Raw genomic sequence first — 25,778 nt, forward strand, 5'->3', positions numbered from 1 at the left:
ATCAGTAAACTGCAGACAGCATGTCAAGTTTTACACTCAATCTATACAAGAGAGGCAAAATATTAAATATGAATGAGTCTAGTTTGTTAGGTGGTTCATTCACAGCTTTCACTTGCTGATTGAAGTGACTGTTTGGTATTAAGTAGCAGAACTATACCAGTGATTAAAATGGTGCTAGTGTAAATAAGATTTTTTGTTGTGGTGGTGAGTTGACAGACCGTCATCTTAAAACCACAATCTGTGATTTTAACATGAATAACAGGGTATCCACCCAAAAAACAATCCTGCTATCACTCCTAAAATAATAAGTCAAAGTCAACTCAAATCAGACAAGAACCAATACAGTACAATAGACCTATTTTTCAATTATGCATAGGCAAAAAACTTAAAAATGACAAAGTATTTGATTATATGTGAAAATACACGTATTTTTATGTTAAGACTAATTTAAATACTCTATAGCTTGTGTCTGATGAGTTCAACATTCAAAAGCAGGGTGTTTCAAAAGTATGCTTCTATATCTGGACTCGATGCCATTTGGTTTATTGGCTGTGACAATGCTACATGACTAGGATTTGTCCTCCTCCTCCCCTGCCTTGCACTTAGTTCCTGTAAACTGCAAATTTGCTATAACACTTGTTTATATAATGCAGGCTTTGTCGCAGGCCACCCACATTCCTATTGTCACCTCTTTAGCATCCACATCTAAAGCCATATCCCCTTGAGAAAAATGTTGTCCACTTAACTGTGTGAATGTGTACATCTGGGACCTATTGTTCGGACAGACTGGGTGTCCTTCCATACATCCATGTGCTAATTGAAGTATTTATCAGCAGTTCTGACAGAGATGTGAGATGTTACCTCTGCAACCCTGAGTGGAAAATATTCTGATGAGGCCCTGGTGTTGAGCTGGATGCTTTGTGTTACGTGTTCAGGTCAGGTCAGTCTTTCCCTACAGGCCAATCAATCCTATTTGTTTGTCTTAGGGAGGGCGGTGCGTGTTCAGCGGACCAATGGCACCGAACCTACCGGCGCTGCTCAGCCAATGAGGTGCATCACATTCGCCTGGAGGAAAGTAAATTCTTCGGGGAATACCAGGGCAAGAGTTTCACCTTTGCCTCCTTTCATGCTCACAAAAAGTAAGTCATAACGTGAAAAAGCCAAGACATGAGAACACACGCCAATCTGCACTGTTCAGAGGTGACCTTGTCTGTGTGCCTGCAGGTATGGAGTATGTTTGATCGGAGTACGCATATTGGACACCACCAACATCCTGCTGAACCCTGGTCCCTGCCACATCATGGGGGCCTCTGACACATGCTTTTACATCAATATCTCCAAAGAGGAGAACTCAGCATTTGTCAGGGGCCAGAGGGAGCCATCATGGGGCAGCATGGGAGGAAATGCCAGGGGAGTGCACCAAACCATCTACCATGGACTCACCCGCCTGCCTGTCCACAGTATCATCGCCAGCATGGGTCAGTCAGATGGGCACGGCACAAAGACTATGTAACATTTACACTGACCTTCCATTTGCAGTTTCTGTGTTGGTCAAACATGCAAGCCTGTCATTAAACTGTCTTAGACAGTCACAGCTGTCCGAATTATGCACTTCTCACATTTGAAACCTATCTGGGTGATTAAAAATATTCATAACTTTTCTGAGGAATTGTCATGTATCTGATTATAAGTCACACATGATAAGAGCAACTGCCAAATGAACTGAAATGCCAGATACTATGGTTTTACAAATACACCACCTGGTGGACAACAATAAAACTGTCCAGCTCACAGGGTTTCAGTGCTCTCACTACATTATGTATTATCAGAGATCTGGGCAAACACATCACGTACAGTGTTTGAACCTTAATCTTGATCTGTGCCTTGATAATCACTGTGGTTGTGTGTGTATGTTTCAGGCACAGTAGCCATCGACCTGCAGGACTCCAGTGACAGCAGCCCAGAAGGCCAGGACCCAGGGAGCACTGGGCTAGGCAGCGGAAGAGGAAGCAGGAGCAGCTCCAGAACAGAGATGGGTGGCGCTAACACTTTGGCCCTGCCTGCCATGGGAGACTCAGCCGAGGAGAGGCGGCACAGCATCGCCCCTGTCCTGGAGCTGGTGGATGGTGTCAACAACCCCGCCTTTGACCTGCTGGGAGACCAGTCAGAGGACGAGGGAGGAGAAGAGGGCAAGGAGGACAGTGACAGAGATGAGAGCGCCTACTGGTGGGGTCGACACTGCGAGTAAGCAATGAAAATGCTGTTTGAATTTTTGTTCATGGGTATGTTGAAGTGTAAACTTGTTCAGAAGGTAACTGTGTGTGGGCTTGTGCTACAGATGGGTGAAGGGATACCCGCTGAACTCTCCATACATCGGCAGCTCGCCTACGCTGTGCCACCTTCTTCAAGAAAAGATGCCTTTCTGCTGCCTGCGCATGGACAAGGTATGTGATTTAAATGGCTTGCTATCAATATTTCACAAGTTCACATTTCCATCATCCTCCATGGCCGCTATGCTTCTCTCCTAGGCTTGTCACCACACCCTTTTTGAGGATGCCCGCTCCTACGGCTTCAAAAACAAATTGATCATTGTGTCCGCGGAGAGTGCAGGGAATGGTCTGTACAACTTCATTGTGCCTCTACGGGCCTACTACCGACCCAGGAAGGAGCTCAACCCCATTGTGCTGCTGCTGGAGAGCATGTAAGGACACATCTACGTTATTTGGTGTGATGCGGTGCCTATGCTTGTAAACATAGATTCAAACTGAAATAGGTGACATGTTAGTGTTGCCCAAATTGTTGCTGTGAGCATGACAGCTAAGCTACAAATCTAGGTTGCGCAGGATGGTAAAATTGGTTCCTCCTTAAATAGCCAGTGCAGGAGAAAAAGTGAGCTATTTAAGGTCACTGTAAACATGATTTGTGAAATGCTGAATGCTTTCAGGACAATGCGCTCCACAATCATGTGTCGTGTTTTGTGGCTGGTACACAAACACAGTCAGCCAAATGAGAGAGGAATCCAATAAAAAGGCAATAAAATGCTGAGTCACTCCAGTGTAGTGCTGTTATTTTCAGCTTTCTCTGCAGGCAGTTTGGCTGTGTTATATTTCTCAGGCTGAGTGAAGGGGTTCTGCCTCTGTGGGGACGTTAGCTCTTCATCATGGCATGCATAAATCTCTACTGTTGAGAATCTTAAGTATATTTGTTTTTTGATTGGTTCAGACCTGAAGCAGACTTCCTTGAAGCAATCTGTTGGTTCCCCATGGTGTTCTACACAGTGGGCTCCATTGACAAGTAAGACAGACCAAAGCTCCAGGCTGATTTCATTATTTATGTTCCTCTTTTTCATTTTCTGCTATTTCTTTAATATTTTTTTCATCTTTTGCACCTTTCAATGGACTTAGTTTACTCTTTGATTTGTTATTCCTGCCCTTGAACACAGATTTTATTCTTCTTTATCATGCCCCCCCCCCATCCTTCTCTCTCACTCTCTCCACAGTCTGGACAGTTTGCTGCGATGTGGAGTGACCTTCGCAGACACGATGGTGGTGGTTGACAAGGAGAGCTCCATGATTGCAGAGGAGGACTACATGGCTGATGCAAAGACCATCGTCAATGTCCAGACGCTCTTCAGGTCTGCTTTGCCTAACCTTACTCTGCAATCTCACACACTAGCTTAGCTTATCTGCTGAGGTTTTTTACTCATTATTCTTGTTATTTTTTTACCCATTATTCTTGCTCTGTCTCTGTGCTTCTTCCTCCCAGACTGTTCCCAGCTCTTAGTATCATCACGGAGCTCACCCACCCAGCCAACATGCGCTTTATGCAGTTCAAAGTCAAAGACCACTACTCTCTGGCTCTGTCCAAACTGGAAAAGGTGAAAGCTTCATACCTTCAAACCCCCATTTCCTTTCTCTCTCATTTCCCTTAACCCAGACTTCAGAGGCCATAATGAAAAACCAATGAGAACAAACGTGGCAGACTGTTTTGCATTATGAAAGCCATCCTTTATTTAGTATTCTCAGTGGTCTTTAGAAATACATTCATTGAATCACTGCTAATGTTACCTTGTATTGATGAAAAGCTGCATATTTTTGGTTACAACCATTGTAAAATTTTGCAGTGAACATTTCTAACTGATTTTAGTGCTGTGGTTTTTGTTTTTCCACCCCAATGTTGCTTGCCTTTTTAAATTTCTGTTGTTGTTAATGTAGTTCTCTGTGTAGCAGCTAATGAATATCCCCCTTGGGCATCAATAACATTTATCAACAAATCAGTAAAGGCATTAACATTATTATGAGATAACTGTTTTTGAAATTTCTAGCAGTGATGCCTTGCAGCAGGAGGGACCTTTGGTGGAGATTGGCCATGAGAATGAATGTCAGTTTGAGAATTAATGTCCATAGCCCTGAGTGTTAACATTGCTTTCAGCCCAGTGCATGCTGGACTGGATTCTTGACTGTAAATAAATATGATTTTAGAAAAAAGTGTGTGTGTGTGTGTGTGTGTGTGTGTGTGTGTGTTTGATCTGCAGAAGGAAAGGGAGAAGGGGTCCAACCTGGTGTTTATGTTCCGCCTGCCCTTTGCTGCAGGGAAAGTGTTCAGTGTCAGCATGCTGGACACTCTCCTTTACCAGGTATTTCAAACTCTGAATAACTGAATAACAAAAATCCTGTTTCTCAATGTGGCAAAATGCCAAATATGATCCATTTCTGTTGACTTATTTGCTGTGTTCTCCTGCCAGTCATTTGTGAAGGACTACATGATCTCCATCGCCAGGCTACTACTGGGTTTAGACTCCATGCCTGGCTCAGGTTTCCTCTGTGCTGTAAGTGGCCGAAAACAAACAGCTTTTGTTTGGACTGTGAAGTTTGAATTGAGGTTGGTTATTGCGTTGTTTCTTTTCTAGATGAAAATCACAGAGGACGACCTGTGGATCCGCACCTACGGCAGGCTCTACCAGAAACTGTGCTCCTCCAATGGAGACATTCCCATTGGCATCTACCGGACAGAGGCACATAAGCTTCCAGTCTCTGAGGTCAGCTGCTACTGCTACTAGTTTTGAGGTCAAAAGCCACTGGTTAAAGTCACTGAACTGGCTGGGACAATTGAGCAAGATACTGACGTTAAGCTTCAACTCTAAAGCTCTTTAAAGCTCTGCTAGTGGCTCCTAGAGGCCACAATGTTCATTACATCCCACAATTCAAAAGATAAAGAAACTTAAAACTAAATATAAAGAGAGGAGATGTCAAAAGGTTCATTCAATTCCCCAGAATTAAATTTAATTGCTTGTAAAATATTATACATAAATCTTTCTAAATATTTCCTCCAATGTCACTATTTCTGTCATTAAATTAAAAAAAATTACAATAGTGAACCATTTCCTTTTAAGGTTCATTGAAAATAGTTCATTTTGTCCATGTTTTGCCAATAAGTGGATGCAGAGACACAGTTAGATCTTAGTTTTGACATGTTTATTCATCACGTGAGAAAGACATGTAAAAATAACAAACAAAAAAACAACTTGCATAGTCCGAAAGAAAACTACATATTAGACTTGATGCAGTGACACCTGAAAATTTTCCCAGTGTGGAACTGATATTATTATTATTTTTTTAAACAGCGGTTATGTTGGTTACACATTCATTATATGCAACAGAGAGTATCTTGTTCATTATTTATTTATAGTATGTTAAGAAAGTATTAATTCCTCTTAATCTTGAGAAATCAGAGACAGTGTGATAAAAAGTTGATTTCGCTGCATAAGGAAATTAAAGGTTTTTGTTATGTTATGACTGTGTGTCACAGTCCCAGGTATCCATCACAGTGGAAGACTACGAGGACACCAGAGAACCCAGAGAGCCCCTGTTGTCCCGGTCTGGTGCTCATCGTAACTCCACCTCCTCTGAGCCTGTCTCCACCTCTTCCCACTCCTCAGACCACCCGCTGCTCAGGAGGAAGAGCATGCAGTGGGCACGGCGGCTGAGCAGGAAGGGGGGTCGGGGCTTCAGTGCAGCCAAGGGGGGTCCGGGCAGCGCGGCAGAGAGGATCAGCCAGCAGAGACTGACCCTGTTCCGGCGCTCAGAGAGGCAAGAACTCAATGCCCTGGTGCGAACGAGGATGAAACACTTGGGCCTTTCTCCAACTGGATTCAGTAAGTTTATATCAGTTAGTGTATGAAAGTATTCTGCTCCTGATCTCAAGTATAGGTTACTTGTGGTTGAATATAACTACGTACATTTACTCAAGTTACTGTACTTAAGTACAATTTTGAGGTAGTTTACTGTATATACTATATTATACTTCTACTCTTCTACATTAAAGAAGTAAATATTGTACTTTTTACTCCACTACATTTATTTGATAGCAGAAGTTACTAATTACTTTACAAACAAAGATTTACATAAATAAGCATATGATACGCTTATAATAATACAATGCATTGTTAAAGATTAATGTTCCCAACCTTTTTGTCTTGTGACCTCGTTACTTGGGGCCCCTTGTCAAGTTTCAGATGTCTGCAAGGTAAAATTATTCAACATTTAACAAAAAAGCAAAGATTAGGGAAAAATTTAAAAATAATAATAATACAAATTTGTGTAGCAGAACCTATTTTCTTCCTTCCCACAACATTAATAATCTCGCGATCCCTCAGATTTATCTTGGGACCCTTTGAAGGGGCCTGACCCCCATTTTTGAACTAGTGTACTAAACTACCTAACTGTATATAAAGTAGTTAAAACTTTCTCCACCTCAACCAGCTACAGCAATAAATTGCTACATGTACATTAATACATCAATCAATCAGTATTGAAAATATAATAATGTCATATATAATTATATATAACTCACAGGCCACATTTTTCTGCATTATGAGTACTTTTACTTTTAAGCACACTTTGCTGCAAATACTTGCTGTACAAGGAACTTTCATTTTGTGTTGACTCTGGCAGCCTCTGTGGACAAAAGCGGTAGTGTTTCCATCGCCTCCTGTCGTAAAGATCTTGATCTGGCTAGCGCGTTGTCATAGAAGAAACTCTTCAGATGGGCCAATAAATCACTTAGTTTTTCAGTAATTATCAGTCAGTTCAAAAACTTAAAGACAGTACCTCAAAATGAAGTAAAACACTGAGTCAGGCAGAGTCAGCTGCAATTCATAGATTTACTGTAAATTCAACCCAGAAATACAGCAAACCGAGGCTGGTTCATGAACCAAGACACTGAAGACTGAGTCACATTATATTCCCTGGGGAGTCCCTATTATGGTGGAGCTTATTCCCCAGGGTGACACATTTTTACCATAGTCCCAGTTACCCAGCAACCTTTTCCTAACAAAATGGTGGCTTCAACAAAAAATGAAAACTATCTTTATTAAACATATTAAACATAGTGATGTATAAAGCATATCAGACATTATGACAAATAAAACAACTGCAATCAGAAATAATGATTGCTAAGGATGGTTTTTACCATAGGAGAGAATAAGGGCCCTTTAGCCTTTCATACCTATTACTTACATATGGTGCTACTTTTACTGTTAACGATTAACAGCCACAGGCATTGCCATCAACTAAACCAACAAGCAAACAACCCCTTTCACATAGCCCACAGTGCATCGCTCTGTTCCATCCATTACATGATGTCTGTCTTTCCATTACACAAACCATACAATGTTTGTCTTTCCCTTATGTGTAGGTGCGTTGCCTGAAGCCTGTAAGCTAACTCCAAAAGCATGTAGGCTGACACATGTTCACTCATGATTGGTTATATTCACTTCAAACAGCACAAACATCATTAGCTATATTAATGTCATACATTCTATGTGATTAATATATACATGTCATTTTGTTAATAAAATTACACCACAGCGTGCATTTGTTTTGGAAGCGAGTGAAAGAAAGACGCAACTTATTTTTAATACTATTTTTGTTTTTTAAACACAGCTGTTTGCAGGACGCATAGCGATGTGGTAATGTATCTATTTTTGGCTATGTAAGATTAATAATTGTAATATGATGATGGTAAAAAAAAGTAAACTTTGTTTAGTACATGTACATCTACAAGATGATATGATACAGATTTGGTTGCTCGGTAATAGTAATTTTTGAGAAAGCTTAAGTTTCCCTAGTAATGTTATGTCGTCATAATAATAACCCAAAGGCAAGATATAGCTCATTTGCAAGGCCAACATAATTTTTTTTTTTTACGTTACAAGCCAGTTGTATTACAGTAATGTCCACCGTGACCTATACCTCCATGGACTGTACACAGCCAAATAAAATAGACATATTACATACCGGTCTAGGAGGAAGATGGCTAATTCAGAATAGGTTTTGAATCCTTTCAAATCCCACAATTCTCTCCATCTGTTGAATGACCGACCAAGGTTTACTCGTGTTTTTGCCCTTTGCTGATCCTGCCCCATTATCAGCCATAACCACAAAATATAACTTCAAACATAAAATTCTCTAAAGAAAAATTTCCTCCTGCTTCCTTTTAACATACTACTCATTGCAAATCGTTGCCTGGGAAAATGAAAACATATGCTCTTCCGGTCTGCGTTGTGCAAGCCGTAAATCGTTTTGTCTGATTTCGCGGGGAATCGGACCCGGTGACTAGCATTTAGAATATTTATAGAGAAATAGCCAATTTTCTCACTGATGGTCTTGTTTGCTTATGTAGTTCATTTAGAGGCATGAGTATTAAATTGAGACTGTTTCATAATCAGTTAACAATTCCTTTTAGTTGCTTTAATTAATTATTTGATTTGATTTTGAATGCAGGACTTTTACCTGTAATAAAATATATTTACATTGTTGTATAGGTACTTTAACTTAAGTAAAGGATCTGAGTACTTCTTTCACCTCTGTTGTTTACTGTCTGTTACTCTGTATGTATTCCGCTTGTGTCCATTTTTATCTAAATATGTCTTCCTGTCTTGTGACTCACAGTAGCGTATCCTCTGTTCTGTGTGTACGGATGTTGCACAGCCGTTTGTATATCCTGTGCCTATTTTATTTCCTGCCTCACTCACCTCTTTTCTCCCTGTGTCAGATGGGATGACAGACCAAGGGAACAGACTGTCTTATATCCTCATCAACCCTTCTCCAGACACCAGACTAGAGCTGCACGATGTTGTGTGAGTACACAACGCTAAATATAATTGATAGCACTGTAAAATGAACACGGTGTGAAAACTATAAATATTACAGGACTCTATTTGTCGCCCCTGTCTGTGCCCCATCTGCAGGTACCTTATCAGACCCGACCCCCTCTCTCTGGTACCCAATCAGGGAAGCAGCAGGAAGTGCAGCACTGGGCTCTCAGAAAGCCACAGGTTTGATACACAGGACAGCACCCATCTGTGAGAGACAAATATACTGTCAAAACACTGCCAGAGAGAGGAGAAACAACAACACAATCAAGAAATGGTGAGATGGAAAGGGTTGCAGCCAAATGGCACACGGCCCTCGTATTTTCTCCACATTCAGTCTCGGCGAACTCACGGGTGCCGGACATGCATGGACCTTTTCTGTAACGATGGGAATGTTTTATTTATGCACCTTTCTATTTTCAAAGCGGAGAGCTGCGGACACAGAAGTGCATTTAATGAAAAACTGTATGTATTTATATCTGTGTATGTGCATGTTATGTACTGCATCATGTATGTGCAGTGTGTATGTATGTGTGTACTGTATGTATGTGCTAGTGTATGAATGAATGTGAATGTATGCTTATGGACCAAGAGCAAGACACTGCCAAACGAAAGTCAAGGGATGTTTTTTCGTTTTGTCCTTCTCTTTGTTGTAGGTGTGTTTTGTCACACTTAATGTTGTTTGAGGTATCTGAAAGGGACACTACAGTGTACACACCCTGTGAGGTTTTTTATTTTTTATTTTTTGGTCTTCATAAAGCCTTTTTGAAACTTTTTACCTGTTGCTTACACGGTCAAATGCACACATTCGTTTTACGCTCACCAGCAGTGTAGGAATCCAAAGAGTACGAGTCTCAATAATGGAGATAAGTAGACAGCCAACATGCATCATCAGTGCAGGGCATTTAGTCACATTGCTGTCTGAAGTATGTTACTGTCTTCAGTTATGTGAGTACTCTTAGAACAAACCTGTTCCTGAGTTTATTGTTTGCCTGTTTTTTCTTAAAGTCCCACTCTCTCTGCTTTTGTCAGTCAGTGTGAGCCGTCCTGCCACCAGCTTGCTTTTGCTGACATGCATGTTAGGGGATTGACAAAATAACAGGAATATATACCATGATATAATGCCACCCAGTACAATAGTCCTGCAGTAAATACTACCTTTGTGAAGCTTATAATGTCAGAAAGGTGTTGATTCAGTTCTCAGTTTTGAAGCAGATTTATAAGCTTTACAATTAAATATTTGCTGTATTTATTGTACACTGCAATAAATATCAACTTTTCAAGTATTTAGTTTGCTAATTGAGAATTATAATCTATTATGTAATTTGGTTTTCAGCCAGAAAAAAATCTAATTTCTCTGAAAACAAGTGAAAAATGTGCCAGTAGAGTGAAATCATTCTGCTTGTTTTTTCCGCCTAGTCTGCCTTATTTCATAGATTTTCAGTTGTTGAAAGAAATGTGAGATTTTAATCTGTTATATTGAAGTAAATTACTTGTTAAGTAATGATTGCTGATGATTGATGCCGTTTGTATACCAAGGATTTGCAAATCTCTGTAAATCTTTTGTCAGAAATTCTGAATGTGCCGTTTCACACAGAAATGGTGCAGCCATGTGATGGGAATGCTCACCGTCTTCCCTGCCAACACCACTGCTGTAGCTTTAGTGCCATTATAACATATGAAAGTATGTATATATTAAAGTCAGTCATCATAGCTTGTTATTGGTTTATTGCTGTTTTTGTGTCAGTTTGTGCAGCTACAACCAGAATCTCTTCGGGCCATTTCACTCAGATTCATAATTTTAGTCATGTAAAACCACCTAAAAGTAGTCACATTATTTTGATTTCTAAATTATTTTCTGACACGGTACGTCTTTTGTGTGGTTTACCAAGCTCACATTCCTGAGATATTTTGCTTCTATACATCAACAGTGTGTATGACTCACACTAAATGGCTCTAATTCATCTACTGTAATGTCCCCAAATTCACCAAAGACCACTCAATACTGCCACATGTGTTACATCAGTTCATTTATGCATCTACATTACTTAAAAGTCTAATATGACACCCCACCCATATGAATCACTCTTCACATGTACACTGGGTAAGTTTGTGTGGACAAAATGGAGAGTATATTTTTAACTAGAGGTCAGCTCACTGGACTTTTCCTTTATGTTCAGGAAGTCCTTTGCTGTGTGTTGCTTTGCACTGTTGTTCTCAGAGCTGTGAAAAGCTGAACATGAACTACACTCAATCTCTTCATCTAGCATGTTTAAACATTATCACATCTTGATCTTATTAGTATGTGAGCCAAGCAAGCCCTACACATGCTTGACTTGTTACAGTGACTTGTTCAATTTTTGAGTTGGAGCTGGAATATACACTCACATAGGTGTAAATAACAGGGGGGTTGTAACCCCCCCAATAATCAAAACCGGCCAGTACACTTGGGTGTGGCCAGGCTAAAGACGAAACATTCAACAAAGGTTTAATATAAGAGCTCAGACGTAGAACTGTGCAAACTGAGGCAGAGAAAATGGCGGCGCAACCAGTCAGCATGCTTATCACAGGAGCCAACTGAGGCCTGGGCCTGGAGATGGTTAAGCAAATGCTGGAGGTCCCCTATCCAGTGAGAAAGCTGTTGGCCTGTTGCAGGGACCCCAATGGACCCAGGGCTGAGGTGAGTCTTTACTTCCTCTGTGCTTCATTGAGCTCTTCAACAAATAACTGTGTTTCTACTCCCTAAATTATGGACAGAAAAATTTGACAAAATTATCTTGCAAACCACAAAGTTGCAGTGATTGATAGGGCTGAGAAGAAGCAAGAATCCTGCATAGATAAAAGTGAGTCCAAGTGATCAACTGTGTGTGGGATTCTTTGCTTCTTCTGAATTATAAACTTGTCTTCTCTGTGTATTTACAGGCCTTGCAAACACTGGCAAAGAAGCATCCTAACATCATCTCCATCACTAGAATGGGTAGAAGCTCTGTTATATTCTATTAAACTCTCCGTCCTGCCCCCATGTCCAGGCACGCACTGGCCTTGCTTCTACTATAGCCCTGTGTTGTGATATTTATCTGACTGTCTGCTGATGCCGCTTTCTTTCTCTCTCTGTCAGACGCCACTGACCTTTGTAGCATAAAACAGTGGTGGGGACGGGGGGTCTCAACCTGCTGATTAACAATGCAGGGTTCCTGGCTAAAGGCACCAGTCCTGAGGACATGCAGAATACTATAAACACCATGTCATGGGCCCTATGAATATCATTAAAGTAAGGGAGAGGAAGATCGAGTGTCCTGTCTGAAACACAGAACTTCAATACTGCATTTTTTCTATTTAAAAGAAGGAAATTGGGTGGTGCCATCCCACTGTAGGCCTACATTGTTTTGTTTCCTCTCGCTGGCTTTCTTGCTGCCTAACCTACGTGTAGCAGCGAATGCCAGTTAAATGTCAGGGATGTCCAGCATCAAAGCAATCATCGTCGACATGTCCTCACTTCTGGGTTCAATGGAATCTTTGAAACAGTCAAATCCCTACGTCTCTGCCGTCTCCTACCGCATCAGCAAGGTAAGTGACAAAACCTGCTAACACTGTGACCTGCTACTCAAAGTCTTCATCTTACATTCATCGAGTGGAACTTTTAACCCATCACCTCAATTTTTCTGTCCCTTCATTTTCCTCCGACTCTTCTCTTCTCATGCTGACACTGTGTGCTGCAGAGGAGCTGAAGAAGGATGAGATCCTGTTTTTTGTGCTTGGCTGGGTGCGCACTGACATGGGTGGAGAGGAGGTGAGTCAGCAGTTTTCACCTCACCAGTCTAGTCATAAAAGATACAATGAAAGAATGTAGAGGAACCAGTGTCAGCTCTGAATGATATTTTACTTTATTAATTGAGAAGCACAATTAACATCATGTTGTATGATTTCACATTTCTCACATAATAGCTTTGAGTGTTAACTTGTTGTGGTTTCTGAAAATAGCAAAGAAACAACTACAGTAGTAGTAGACGAAAACTAAGAAAAGTAAGCAGTTCTCATGGTGACAAATATTTTTACAAAGTAGGCTTTAATCACATTGCAGGATCCCGCTACTCAATTCACATGCTCTTTGAACTTTTTTAGGTGAAAGTGTTCACGCTCCCAGTGTGTCCAATATCTGATACCAGTCTGAACAAGTAACCTAACTGTAGTAATCCAGATATTCAAAACAATACCAAAGACGTCACACAAAGCAAGATTAAAAGTTAGACATTTATCTGTGTTAAGAAATACCTACTCATTATTCACAATCATCAATATATATGACAGAATCATATTCATAAAACTTTAATTTTAAGTTTTGTTTTACAGATTAAAATCCAGTTTGCCAGGATATAGCATAACTATCGCCATAGCAACATGTATCTTCCTAACTTGCTTATTCTGCTTTGTGAAGTAACTTCAAGGGATGCAGAAGTATACACATGAAAGTTTAAGACCACGTTGATTAAATTTTCTGTAGTCTGCTGATGTCGTCACACAGCTCCAGTGTTTTCATAGGACGGATAACTGCATTAGAATATTGATCCTTGTAAAATGGACTTGTAAAGCAGCACTGGCTTCTTTTATTCAAGCATTTAGCTTTTTTTTAAGCAGTGTTGGGAGTAACTGTAATTCCACTACTTTTGGCCATAACTAGACATGTAAATAATTACTTTTTTAAATTAAATAACGCAATTACAATTACTGAAATTTAAATAGGCTCATTACTTTAGTTTTAGCCTATTAGCCGTTTTTTCCTGTCTAACATCACCCGATTATGGATCAGGCCTTGCAGCGATTAGCCGCAGGTTCGTGTGGAGGTATGGGCGTGTTTATTTGTGCTTTAGAACGTAACTGCTGTGAAACAATCAGAAAACAACGTTTTATTTATCTGATTCACCGGCACCTCCCTTTCCCATTCAATCTATAGGTCGCTTGGCCACTGCTGTCTCTCTCTCAAATCAGATATGGATCACATATGACATAAAAATAGCAGATTGAGAATGTTGTTTTGTTTTGTTTTTTACAGTTTACACTGACAAAAACTGTTCTGTGTCACATTTGAGGGGAAAAAGCAGATTTGAACCCCTTATATTGCTTTAAGTGTGAATGCAGCTGTAGAGTCTATAACTGGTCTGTGGGTGCAAAACATCAGTTTTGCCTTTTTTCCTAACTAAGAGTGAGGAGAATTGACCCGCTGTGTGAGCCTTCATGTTAACTGTGTGTTTCCGACCACCAGGGGGAGATTGATGTTCAGGAGAGTGTGCAGGGGATGCTTAGCGTGATGGCTTCCCTGACTGAGAAGCAGAATGGAGCCTTCTTGGATTATACAGGAAAGACCATCCCCTGGTAGCTTTAAACAACCACTTTGTGGTTCATAAACTGCAGTCAATCACCAAATGAACCCAAGTGAAATAAACCAATACTTGTTATAATTACTTTGATTGTATCGTGGTCATTTACACACCAACATGCACTGACATCTGCTTAAATGATTTGATTCACACTTGGGTAATTTCTTAAATTTGAAATACATTTAAGAGCTCTCAAATCACCATGTCACACTGTTCCACACAGCCACCTTGGCGTGGCAGATCTTAAGTGGTTTGGGGTTATTGCCATTGATGTTGGCTCCAGGACAGAAGAAGGGGTACATCTTCTGAGTGAAGAAGTCGGTGAAGGTGTAGATGGATGTCATGCTGACAGGGTTGGAGAAGGTCACCTCTCCGGAGTCGTAGTCCAGCTGCACCCTGACTCGGGTGAGCTTTCCCTCAAGATGCAGCGGGGTGCTGGGCCTTGTCATGGCCGAGTACTCGCCCTCGTAGTGTGAGATCATCCAAAAGCCGCCCTCAGGACAGCCCGAGATGCGACCTTTCCTGTCGATGGACTCCTTGACCACCCCGAGCATCCAGTCCGCCTTGTCACCCACCTCCACCTCCCAGGCATGGCGGCCCGAAGTGAAGCCTTCTGAGCCCAGCACGAATACAAAGTGTCCAAAACGTTCAGGATTGTCTGGGAGCTGTTGGAGGGATCCATGGTTGGTGACACTGGTCAGGTCTGTAGAGAGGGACAACCGGGAGTAGGCAGTGTTGGGGTCCAGGGTGATGGGTGCTGAAATGGAAAGACAAAAAACAGAAAGTGATTTTTAAAAGCCTTCACAGTGACATGCTTACATGGGGCCGGCACATATTGACCACACACTGGTCTTCCTCAGTCAAACTACTGATTAATACTATGCTGACCTGGTTTCACAAAATTATACTTTATTTTGTTACCAAATGTCACACACAGAGTCAAGTGAGTGCTTACTGTACTGAACCAGCTCCACCATCTTCTCCCACACACGGTACTTGATGGAACTGACATGCTTGGCCACATTTATAAGAGCACCTGACACTTTTCCTGGATCCCTCTGTGGGATCTGTGCTCTGTGAGGAGAAAATCACACACAGGAATCAACCAATACTGAACAACTTCTAAGATGAATCCGGTCTAAACAGATGCAGATTAGAAAACATACCTTTTCTTTGTGTTGGTATAATTCTGAAATCAAAAGAGAGAGAGAGTAAACTGTTTGCAAGGTCAGATGAATTCAGAGAGAAAAATGTATTTAAAAAACTTACCTTAAGGAAGAGAGCATCATTAGAAGCAATCTCATTCTCAATGGCAATGATAGCGTGAGACAAGGTGAGGATACTGCTGGTGATGCTCTCTGACTTCTTCTTCACCAGCTCATTTTTCTCCTCCTCCTCCTGCTGCAGGGCAGCCAGTCGAGCTGTCTCCTCCTTCTGCAGAAACTCCCGCAGTTGCTCAAACTCCTGTTTGATCTGCTTTTCTGTGGCCTGAGTCTGGTTCTAGCATGCATTGAAATAAGGGTCAACACAGGAAATACAGTTAATGTACAATAATGTGACTGAATTGTAGTCTGTGTAACTCTCCTGTATAAATCTTGAAAAATAAGAGTCCCTAATATTTTGTACATTAAATGTATTCCCTGGCTATAAAACAAAAATAAAAATCACCACAACACCCTATTATGACCCTGCAGTTTCCTCATTTCTCGTATTTGGTATCTCTAAAAGCATCACTATGATAAACCTGTTGGATTTCATCTCCTTTTCCTAGTTTTGCCTCTATCAGTCTAGTTTCCCTCTAAAATATAATTCAATGTTATTTATATAGCGCCAATTCATAACAGAAGTTAATTCAATTCCATTCAATTGGGCTTTATTGGCATGGGAAACAGATGTTAACATTGCCAAAGCATGTGTAATATAAAAAACAAAAATAAACAGGAGAATTGTGATATTAAAATATATACGGATAAGTAAGATAGGATACTACTAATAATAATAAATTGAAGACTTGTTATCTCACTGCACTTTTCCTATAGCGGAGGTCTAGCCTGTACTCTTCATAATATTATTTACAGAGACCCAACAATTCCCACCATGAGCAAGCACTTGGCGACAGTGGCATGGAAAAACTTCCTTTTAACAGGCAGAAACCTCGAGCAGAACCAGACTCAGGGTGGGCGGCCATCTGCCGCTGCCACTTGTTTAGGGAGATTCACATACTCCTCAGCTCTTGGGTCTAGTGTAGTAGACTATGCAATCACGGACATGAACCCCTCCACTGTCAGTGCATTCACTGTCAGACAGCAATCCCCCCTTTCAGACCACAACCAAATAAATGTGTTCTTTAAACTCTCAGGTTAAATGAGTGACACAAAAAGGGAACCCAGTAAGCTGTATAAATTAAATCCTACTTAAAGATAGGCCCAAGACAGTGGAGACAAATTCATCATGGCCTTGAACTCACCTGATCTGATGAATGACATATCAGCATATAAACATTATCAATATGTCCCTACCAGAAAAAAGGCCACTGATGATATCAATATATTTCATAAGGCAGCTATTAAAGCTAACCTTATAAAACAAAAACAAAAGCCTGTTAAAAAGCAAAACACTGACAATGGTTTGATCAAAAATGTAAGGCTATCAGAAAAGATGAGAAAAATAGCAAATGAAAAACATCGCCACCAAAACAACCCAGCCTTGCGCATTAGGTACAATGAAATTTTAAACAAATATACTGTAAATGTATAATTAGGAACAAAAAACAAGTCTACCTACATGAAACAGAGATATTGAGAACTCCAAGCATTAGAAGAATTAAAAACTACCAAAACCCCCTTGATTTCCTAATTACTTGGAAAGAACTGACCACACAGACAAAGTCTCTCCAGAAAAGCTTGTGGTCCGGACAGCATTAAAAACGAAATGCTCAAATGCAGCACCCCAGAGATGCACGGTGCAGTGTTGAAGTTGTTCAATATCGTATTACAGTCAGAATGTTTTCCTGACATCTGGTGCAAAGGGCTCATTTCCCTCATTCATAAGAGTGGGCACAAATCAGACCCTGGTAACTACCGTGGCATCTGTGTCAGCAGTTGTCTATGTAAACTATTCTGTAGTATTCTAAATAAAAGAATACTAGATTTCCTTGAAGAGCACTCCATCTTGAGTATAAAATTAAATTAGCTTCCTCCCAAAACGCCGCACCACTGGCCACATATATTCCCTTCACACTTTAATTAACAACCATACACCAAACAAGATATACACTTGTTTTATTGATTTCAAAAAATCTTTCAACTCCATTTGGTATGAAGGGCTCTATTACAGACTTCTACATTGTGATATAAGGGGCAAACTGTATGATCTGGTTAAATCAATGTATTTGCAAATTAGGTGTGCTGTTAAAATTGGAGACAAACAAGCTGAATTCTTGACCTAGAGAAGAGATGTTTGTCAGGGCTGCAACTTAAGCCCAACTGTATTTAATGTGTATATAAATGACCTTGCTGTACAGGTGGATCAATGTGCTGCTCCTGGCCTCTCCCTCCTAGATAGAAAGGTTTTTACGCTGATGACCTTGTTCTACTGTCTCCTATTGAACAAGGACTAGAGCCACAGCTGGACAGTACTGTCAGAACTCGACCCTGGCAGTAAATATGAAGAAAACTAATGTCACGATTTTGCAAAAACACCCTAGATGCCAGGAGAACAAATACCAGTTTACCATAATCATGAACACAGTATGAGTTATACTGACCTTGGTATAACCATAACAGCATCAGGGAGTTTCAACATGGCAGTGAATGCACTAAAAGAAAAAGCTTGAAGAGCTTTAAAAGCAACAAGAGAACATTTTATAATTTCCAAATTCCAATTAAAATTTGGCTTAAAATATTTGATAGTGTCATCCAGCCCATTGCGCTGTATGGTGGTGAAGTATGGGGTCCACTCAGTCATCATAGCTATACCCATTGAGACAAACATCCAACAGAATTGTTACATGCAGATACATTTTACACAAACACAGAAAAACACCAACAAATGCATGTAGAGCAGAATTAGGCAGATACCCACTGATAATTAACATTCAAAAGAGAGCACTCAATTTTTTTAATCACCTTAAATCCAGCCCCCTAGACACCCTCCATTCCGTTCCAAACCCGAGTGGTGAGCCCAGAAAAGAGTCAAACTTAAAAATACTGCAAAGAGGAGGAGACAGGGCATTTCTTGCTGCCCAATATGTATCATCATGCTACAACCTTAGGGACAGTGAATGACTTAGACACACACACACACACACACACACACACACACACAAACAAAGGTCGCAGTGTTTAGTTTTCACTTTTTTTCTTATTTGTATTTTAACTGCAAGTCTACAATTTAATTATCTGCATATATTTTAATATCACAATTATTCTGTTTATGTTTTTATTTTACACATGCTTTGGCAATGTTAACATCTGTTTCCCATGCCAGTAAAGCCCAGTTGAGTTGAATTGAAAGAGAGAGGAGAGAGCAAGAGGAAATAGAGCATACAGTAGCACAATGCAAGTTCCACATAAAATGTTAAAATAATAATAATGTAATGGTAGAGGTAATATTAATATTAATAAAATATACTATAGGGCTGCTCTTGTTCTGAGTTAAGCAAAAACCTTTTCTAAAAGTGACTGCTCTGTCCAAAGAACATTGAGACCCAATGTGAGAACTTGCACCCTAAAAGCAAGCTAGGTGGCTTTTCAAACACCTTGGCTGACATGTTTACACACCAACACCGTGTGGCTCGACTTCAGTCACAGTCAGGTCAGTAGTCATGCTGGTCCTCTAGTGTTCGTGGATTGCTGTTTATTGATACCTTGATGTGCACCGTTGTGTCATCACACTCCTGCTTGGCTTCATACAGGCAACGCAGGTTTTTCTTCAGAGGAATCAGCTCTTTCTTCATCTCTGCCTAAAGGGTAAGGGTAGAGAAAGTGTCAAACAACAAGTGTCAGTCAACATGCATCCTATAATCAAATTTGGTAGCTCAAAATGATCTTAAGATGGGAAATGCTTCTGACGTTCCTGACTTTGCACGGCTACTAAGACGGGACGTCACTTTTCTGAGTTTCACTGCAGTGGTGTGAAATTTAGTAGATTACACTGCTTAAACATTTCAGTGCATTTCCACTAATGATTGAAAACATGTAGTCTGTTTAAATAACATAAACTGCAGCTAAACAAGAAGACATTACCTTGAGGTCCTGAGCTCCCTCTTCCAAGGGACACACTCTGTGTCCCAGGTGCTTCTTGGAAGTGTGACACACACAGCAGAGGACTTCAAAGTCATCCAGACAGAAGAGCTTGAGAACTTCCCCGTGTGTGATGCAGTTCACCTCCACTATCCCTGCTTGCTCCCCCGCCCCTGCCCCGCCGGCCCCTGAACCTGTCGCAGCTGTGGCCGTCTTGCGCTCCTGCTCCCTCAGGAAGGTGTCGGCCACGTTCTTCAGTGTCAGGCTGACTGTGGGCTCCGTCAGGGAGCACTTCCTCCTGCAGATGGGACACTCACGCCTGGCCTTCTTCTTGTTCCAGAAATGCTGCAGACAGGCTTGGCAGAAGCTGTGGCTGCACTTGAGCACTACGGGGTCCTTGAAGATTTCGCAGCAGACAGGACAAGACAGCTCATCTTCCAGCATGGAGCCTGACCACGAGGAAACAGCCCGCGGTCGAAGGGCCGAAGCCACCTTGGGACTCTGGAAGAAGGAAAGTTTTCCAGGCTGAGAGGAAGCACGCGGGCGCAGCGCCATGGCAGGTTCCTGTTGGCTGGCGGCTGCTTTTATAGCTGTGGTTTGTTGCAGAAAGTGCAGTTAAGAAGGAGAAGTGCTCCTCTCTGACTGCAGTGGGAATCCAAAGTAATCTGGACCCAGTTTATGAGCAACCAGGGTTATAGATAAACAGGGACTTGAAGAACAGGTTTACTTCACTTCTAGTAAATAAAGGACATGTCACCACCCCTCATCTATCAGCCACTCCAAGGCTCTGTGTAACAGGGCAGACTCCAGCTGAGTCAAAAGGAAGTTTTCTTCTTCATGGAAAAAAGCAAGAAAGTGCTCTGGCAGTTTTTGAGTGAAAAGAACAGCAAATGCAGGAGGTATGGTGGTAGGACATGTTAAAAGGCAAACAGAACTCAAAACAGCTGCATAAAACTTTATTGTAACATTTATAATCTAAACATATTGCAAAAAAGGTATTTAGTGCTGAACTGGGACAGATCTTCCTTGATTTAAAACATGAGGCCTGGAGGTGACCCTGCTGAGCTTGACCAGCACTATCAAGTTTACCGAAGTGTATCTTATTACATTACCTCTGATGGCCTGCTGACACTCAAAGTGATTTCACTGTCTAGTTAAATGTCATGTATATTTCAGGGGGGGACAGGAGTGAGAAAAAAACACACGCTGGCCCAGGGATGGTTTCTGTTAATGTTGGAAAACACTCCAGCAGATCACAGCAGAAAGCAGCTAACAGTGTTGGATAATCTGATCCAAATGAACATTTTCTGATGCAAAGCACTGTGTTGTTTTTAGGAAAGACCAAACAAAAGGAAAAACCTGCCATGGCGATGTTATTATTGCATTATAATTGGACATTGACAACAGTGTAATACAAAGCCATCAAAATAGCGTGTTCTTCTCAGTGTTACAGTGTTCTAGCATCAGTTTCATTACATAACCATCTATATATTCATTAACTCTGAAGAATGAAACAAAACTACAAAATAGCTTCATACATTTGGATATACTGAAAAAGGTTAACACCAAAAAGTTTTAAGACACGTGTTTACCTACGCTGAGTGGTTGGTGCAGCATTGCCTGTTTTTCCTCTCTATTAACAACACAAAGTCACTGCGACATGAGATGGAAGTAGTTTGGTATCATTCTGCTCCCAATGACAGGATACTTGATTTTTCAGCACCATGCACCAGAATGTATACTTCTAACAAAAATGTATAAAATGCATGAAATGAGAAGAAATTAAAGGCATTTTGTTCTTAACAGATTCCTTTTTTTCTTTTTACACAACTACTCCATATCATGACTTTCTCTTCTTTAATACTGCCTTTTGTAATGCTTCAAAACAATAAAGTCTTACTCTGTTTCACAAACCTGGTTTTAAAATATACATCACATCACTTTATATAAAAAACACTAACTATAAAAAAATAAGTCAACACATCCACAAACCTGGAAACCAACTTCTCGTTCTTATATAATGACCTTCAATTAAAAAGGTACATTAACACTGATTTTCTGTAACACTGTCAAATGTATGAAAGTACGACTGGAATGTGCAACAGTTCATTACACCATGGAGTGTGTTAACGATGAACAAACACCACTGATCTTTTAGTCAGTGAGCTACACTTTACTATGACCCTTTTTTGTAACTACAATTGTTTCTTTTACCAAAAAAAAGAACATAAAACCAGCAGAATTCATTATGAAGATAAAAATATAACAGCACATGCTTGTAAAACTGATCCAGTAATATCGAGTGGTTCATTGACAACACTGTAACTCAGGGAGGCCTTATACTGTGCAATAACTGTGCCACTCACCAGGTGAGGTACAGTGCTATCTGTTCACTTCTGTTGTTTACAGCGCAGTGCAACACAGTGCAATGTGGAAAAAAAAAAATCACATTTTATTTATTTTTTTGCTAAGTATCAAAGATCTACTTTGTGTTAGCTGTTGTCTTTCATTTCTCCCATATAAGAGACTTGTGCTGTACTTGTTCCACTGCCAGCAACTACAACAATGACATGCAGGGGTCATGTGACGCGGTCAAATGGGAACGCTCATCAGCGTGCTTGTAGTTTCTGGAAAAAGCCGGAAGACAAATAAAAGCACTTGGGAAGTCATCACAGTCACCTTCTTCTCCCATTAACTGGCATTATCCTCTTTGTCTAGGCAGAGTCTCCTAAAAGGGTACACTCTAAATTAAAAATAGTAGGAGTATACAGTGGAATAAAAACAAACTCATGACGGTAGTGTTGTGTTTCCTAGTAGTGATGAGTGTTGTGGGTGTCACGGACACACACAGGTTGTTCTGCTCCATTAGTTTCTGTGGTTAAACTCGCCCGACCTTAGCATCGCCGATGGCGCCCCAGACGTCGAAAACAAACTCGTCTGGGAAGGCGAAGTCTCCCAGGGTTTCATCTAAAGCCTCGGCAAACTCATCCGGGTTCTTTTTGTCCTTTCCCAGCTCCACCATGGTGGCCGCTGAGGAGACGGAGTGAGGTCAGAGAACAGTTAGTGAACACAAAACAGCAAGTGGCAAGCTAATTCTGACACCTGTAACAACAAACGTACATACCCAGCTCGCTGTCTCTGATGCCCATGTAGCTCTCAAGAAGGTCATCCACCTTCTCAATGGCCTTTTCCTCAAATGCAGAGGGCTGCAGTGAAGAAAATCCAACACACAGACTCAATGCAACAGAATTATGTTTTCTAAACAATACAGAGACCCGTTATTAGTCCACGTGTGGTGTAAACACACTCACCAGCTCCTCCACAGTAGCAGGACCTTTAGAGCGCAGCCGCAGAGTTCCTCTGCCGGTTCCCAGCTGCACCCCTGATGCTGACCTGGACCCTCCAGACCGCTGGCTGATCATATCTACGCACAATGATTAAACAGAGATCCCTAAACACTTTGCAGAGACCTAAAAATCAGATTTCCTACTGTTATTCTCCAGCTTTTACAGTGCTGAACATCATGCCCTGTCACACATCTTACCCCACAATACCTCTTTTTTAGACAAACTCAATGTCATTTTGCTCTCACTGAAGGAAATGACTGAAGAAAATTGACCCAAAGGGGACTTAAATGGCTTAATATGCCACACTATTAATATGTGCAGCAAGGGCACTTATATCATTAGGTCTATTCATTTTATGCAATAAGATTTTAGATTATCATCTATAAATCTGGGAGCAGCCCTGAAAACCAAAATAAGGTGTAAAAAACATGTAGTATGGCGACTAAAACTTGATGAAATCTAACCTTAAATACTGCTTTCATAGTCACATGTGACGGTATTATTATCAATGACTGTTGGACTACTCCAGTAAGTCAGTGTGTGCTGAATGATTATCCAGGGACGGACACACCACACCTGAGATTGTGGAGCTAAAACTAACAATCACGATCAAGCCCATCTCTCAGATGACTCCCACACCTACCAAAGGCCTTTAGAGGCTCCACCAGCTTGATGGTGAACTCCTTCCCTTTGGGCAGCTCCTTCAGCATCTTGGCCACCTCATAGTGTCGACACCCAATCAGGCGATGGCCGTTGATCGACTCGATCATATCACCTACGTTGATTACCTGGATCTGGTGGATGATGCTCCCCTCGCGGATTCTCTGAAAACAGCAAAATTCAAATAAATAGTCCAACAATCAAACTATCCAGCTCATCGCTCTCTCCCTACCACATGGAATTTATCCACATTTCATATTCTGTGCTGCCATTATTCCCTAATATAGTTCCTGTGGATCCTTGTGTCAAAAGAAATACATTTATTTTCTTGGTCATTTTATCATTTCTCACCTTGATGAAAGCGTAGCCAGCTCCATTATCAGTGATGGTCAACCCTAATGCATCCTCTCCTTTGAACACCTCTATTTCCTTTCGCTGACCTTTAATGTGGGCAAAAATGAAGTCCTCTAGCCCAATCTGACCTCCCAACAGTTTATCCATGTCCACCTTGTGAGTGTTCAGTGTGCAAAACATAACCTGTGGAGAGAAACAACAAACAATTAAGATTTACCATGATGCTTTCTCCCCTGGTGAGCTGAAGCAAACCTATTTATCCTCACACCCATCACAATCAGCAGAATGACTCACCTCAGACGGTGGTATCCCAAAGGCCTCACCAATCTTGGCATAGAGCTCCCGCACATTACTGAAGCCTTCAATGCGGCCTGTGGGGCTGCCGTGAGCGAGCTGCGTGTGGAAGATGAGGCGAGGTCGCATGCTGCTGGGTGGAGGAGGCAGACCTTCAGAGGTGGCACCTTCTCCCAGCCCGACAACACCTCCATCTAGGCCATCCATACCAGGCACATTGAGACCTGCGCGGATAGGCTCCGCTTCCTCGTTCTCAACCAACGGGGACGCCTTCTTCCTTCTTCCCAAACCCAGAGGCATAGTAGTCCTACAGGGAGAGCAGAGGGAGGGGAAGGGAGGAGGCTGCTCTGGGGAGTTATGCTACGATCCAGGCCAACATACGCCTGTTCAGCCAAATCAGCTGTAGGTCTGTTGGATGTGTATGTCACAGTAATAGTACAGTCCTCCAGACCAGCTTGAAAGCGGTCTTAACCAGGTGCTGTATGGATTTACAAATCCACACATTAGAGCAGCTCACATAGCTAGATCTGTCAAATCCAGCAGTCTGCAATGGGTGGTCTTCAGCTGTAAAACAGAGACAGAAACTCCTTAATTTTCATACACTTACCAAAGCAGTGACATCTCGATTATACCAGCAGTGTCATTACATCTCCTCAAAGTAGTATATAAGTTTGGTAACATTAAAGAAATGTTTAAATTAGTCCTGTCTTTAACGTTAAACCTTAGCTTGGACAGTCAGGATATCAAACAGAGCTAATGTTAGCTGCTAAGTTAGCTGTGAGGCACATTTTCCACATATTTTTCACTTCTAGCAACTCAAACCCTGACAACTCTCAGGTAGCTAGCAACTTAGCATGTTGCTATAAAAAACGGAAACTAGTTAAATCTGTTAACTGTTAATCCCTCTCGGTAGTAAGTTAACAGCGTGGTTAGTTAGCTAGCTTGACTATGATGGCTAAATGTGAACAGATGGGAGTAAACATGGCAGGTCAGTCATTCTTACCGGAGCAGGAGTTTTAACTAACTGTCGTTAGCTCTTCCTGCTAGCTCTTCCTGCTAGCTTAGCCTGCAAACGGTGCTGCTGTGAGTTGTCAAAAAAAATAACGTTACGCTTGCAGAGAAAGCCCAGTTAGCTTTTGCTCCTCTGCTCCTGACAGGTTGACTTGGCCTGGGCAGATTGTGGGGTAAATACAGTATCTGTGTCGGTATGCTGCTGTAGATTTAGCTTTCTGCCAGCCCAGCAGGGGTGGAACAATGACGCCTTCAGGTTTCCTCGTAAACTCCACCTTTCCAGTGAAACGATCTTCGTGCTTCAGCAAAAGAATAAACAGGAGGGAACATGAGTCATGAG

At 41.3% G+C, this 25,778-nt stretch overlaps 3 protein-coding genes and 1 pseudogene across 5 annotated transcripts in view; 2 read left to right on the forward strand and 2 right to left on the reverse strand.

Annotated features, from left to right (window-relative positions):
- LOC122868657 (potassium channel subfamily T member 2) overlaps positions 1-10,867 on the forward strand; it is a 41,681-nt gene extending 30,814 nt beyond the window's left edge. For 2 of the 3 annotated variants that reach the window (XM_044180826.1, XM_044180827.1), the window contains 14 exons: positions 987-1,139; positions 1,225-1,478; positions 1,920-2,244; positions 2,339-2,444; positions 2,529-2,701; positions 3,223-3,294; positions 3,500-3,634; positions 3,766-3,877; positions 4,535-4,636; positions 4,745-4,828; positions 4,910-5,038; positions 5,809-6,154; positions 9,055-9,139; positions 9,251-10,867. In XM_044180826.1, coding sequence (XP_044036761.1) covers positions 987-1,139; positions 1,225-1,478; positions 1,920-2,244; positions 2,339-2,444; positions 2,529-2,701; positions 3,223-3,294; positions 3,500-3,634; positions 3,766-3,877; positions 4,535-4,636; positions 4,745-4,828; positions 4,910-5,038; positions 5,809-6,154; positions 9,055-9,139; positions 9,251-9,368 — 2,194 coding nt within the window. In that variant the 3' untranslated portion in view covers positions 9,369-10,867. The remainder of the gene's footprint in view (positions 1-986; positions 1,140-1,224; positions 1,479-1,919; positions 2,245-2,338; positions 2,445-2,528; positions 2,702-3,222; positions 3,295-3,499; positions 3,635-3,765; positions 3,878-4,534; positions 4,637-4,744; positions 4,829-4,909; positions 5,039-5,808; positions 6,155-9,054; positions 9,140-9,250) is intronic. The other variant, XM_044180829.1, reaches the window with a different exon arrangement.
- An 84-nt stretch (positions 10,868-10,951) lies between these two features.
- Positions 10,952-14,613, forward strand: LOC122868666 (annotated as a pseudogene).
- trim35-12 (tripartite motif containing 35-12) lies at positions 13,016-20,572 on the reverse strand. Its single transcript, XM_044180836.1, has 6 exons — positions 19,776-20,572; positions 19,397-19,492; positions 15,799-16,029; positions 15,696-15,718; positions 15,485-15,603; positions 13,016-15,286 (listed from the first exon to the last, which is right to left on the reverse strand). Exons 1-6 carry the CDS (start codon positions 20,325-20,327, stop codon positions 14,727-14,729), a joined length of 1,581 nt encoding a protein of 526 aa, XP_044036771.1. The 5' UTR covers positions 20,328-20,572; the 3' UTR covers positions 13,016-14,726.
- Positions 20,573-20,712: 140 nt separating this feature from the next.
- On the reverse strand, positions 20,713-25,755 carry gipc1 (GIPC PDZ domain containing family, member 1). Its single transcript, XM_044180844.1, has 8 exons — positions 25,431-25,755; positions 24,428-24,991; positions 24,131-24,316; positions 23,763-23,943; positions 23,084-23,196; positions 22,897-22,978; positions 22,666-22,802; positions 20,713-22,500 (listed from the first exon to the last, which is right to left on the reverse strand). The coding sequence occupies exons 2-8, from the start codon at positions 24,725-24,727 to the stop codon at positions 22,474-22,476; spliced, it is 1,026 nt and encodes a 341-aa protein (XP_044036779.1). The 5' UTR covers positions 24,728-24,991; positions 25,431-25,755; the 3' UTR covers positions 20,713-22,473.
- Positions 25,756-25,778: the final 23 nt, after the last annotated feature.

This window comes from Siniperca chuatsi, linkage group LG21 (assembly GCF_020085105.1).
Source record: "Siniperca chuatsi isolate FFG_IHB_CAS linkage group LG21, ASM2008510v1, whole genome shotgun sequence".
NCBI lineage: Eukaryota > Metazoa > Chordata > Actinopteri > Centrarchiformes > Sinipercidae > Siniperca > Siniperca chuatsi.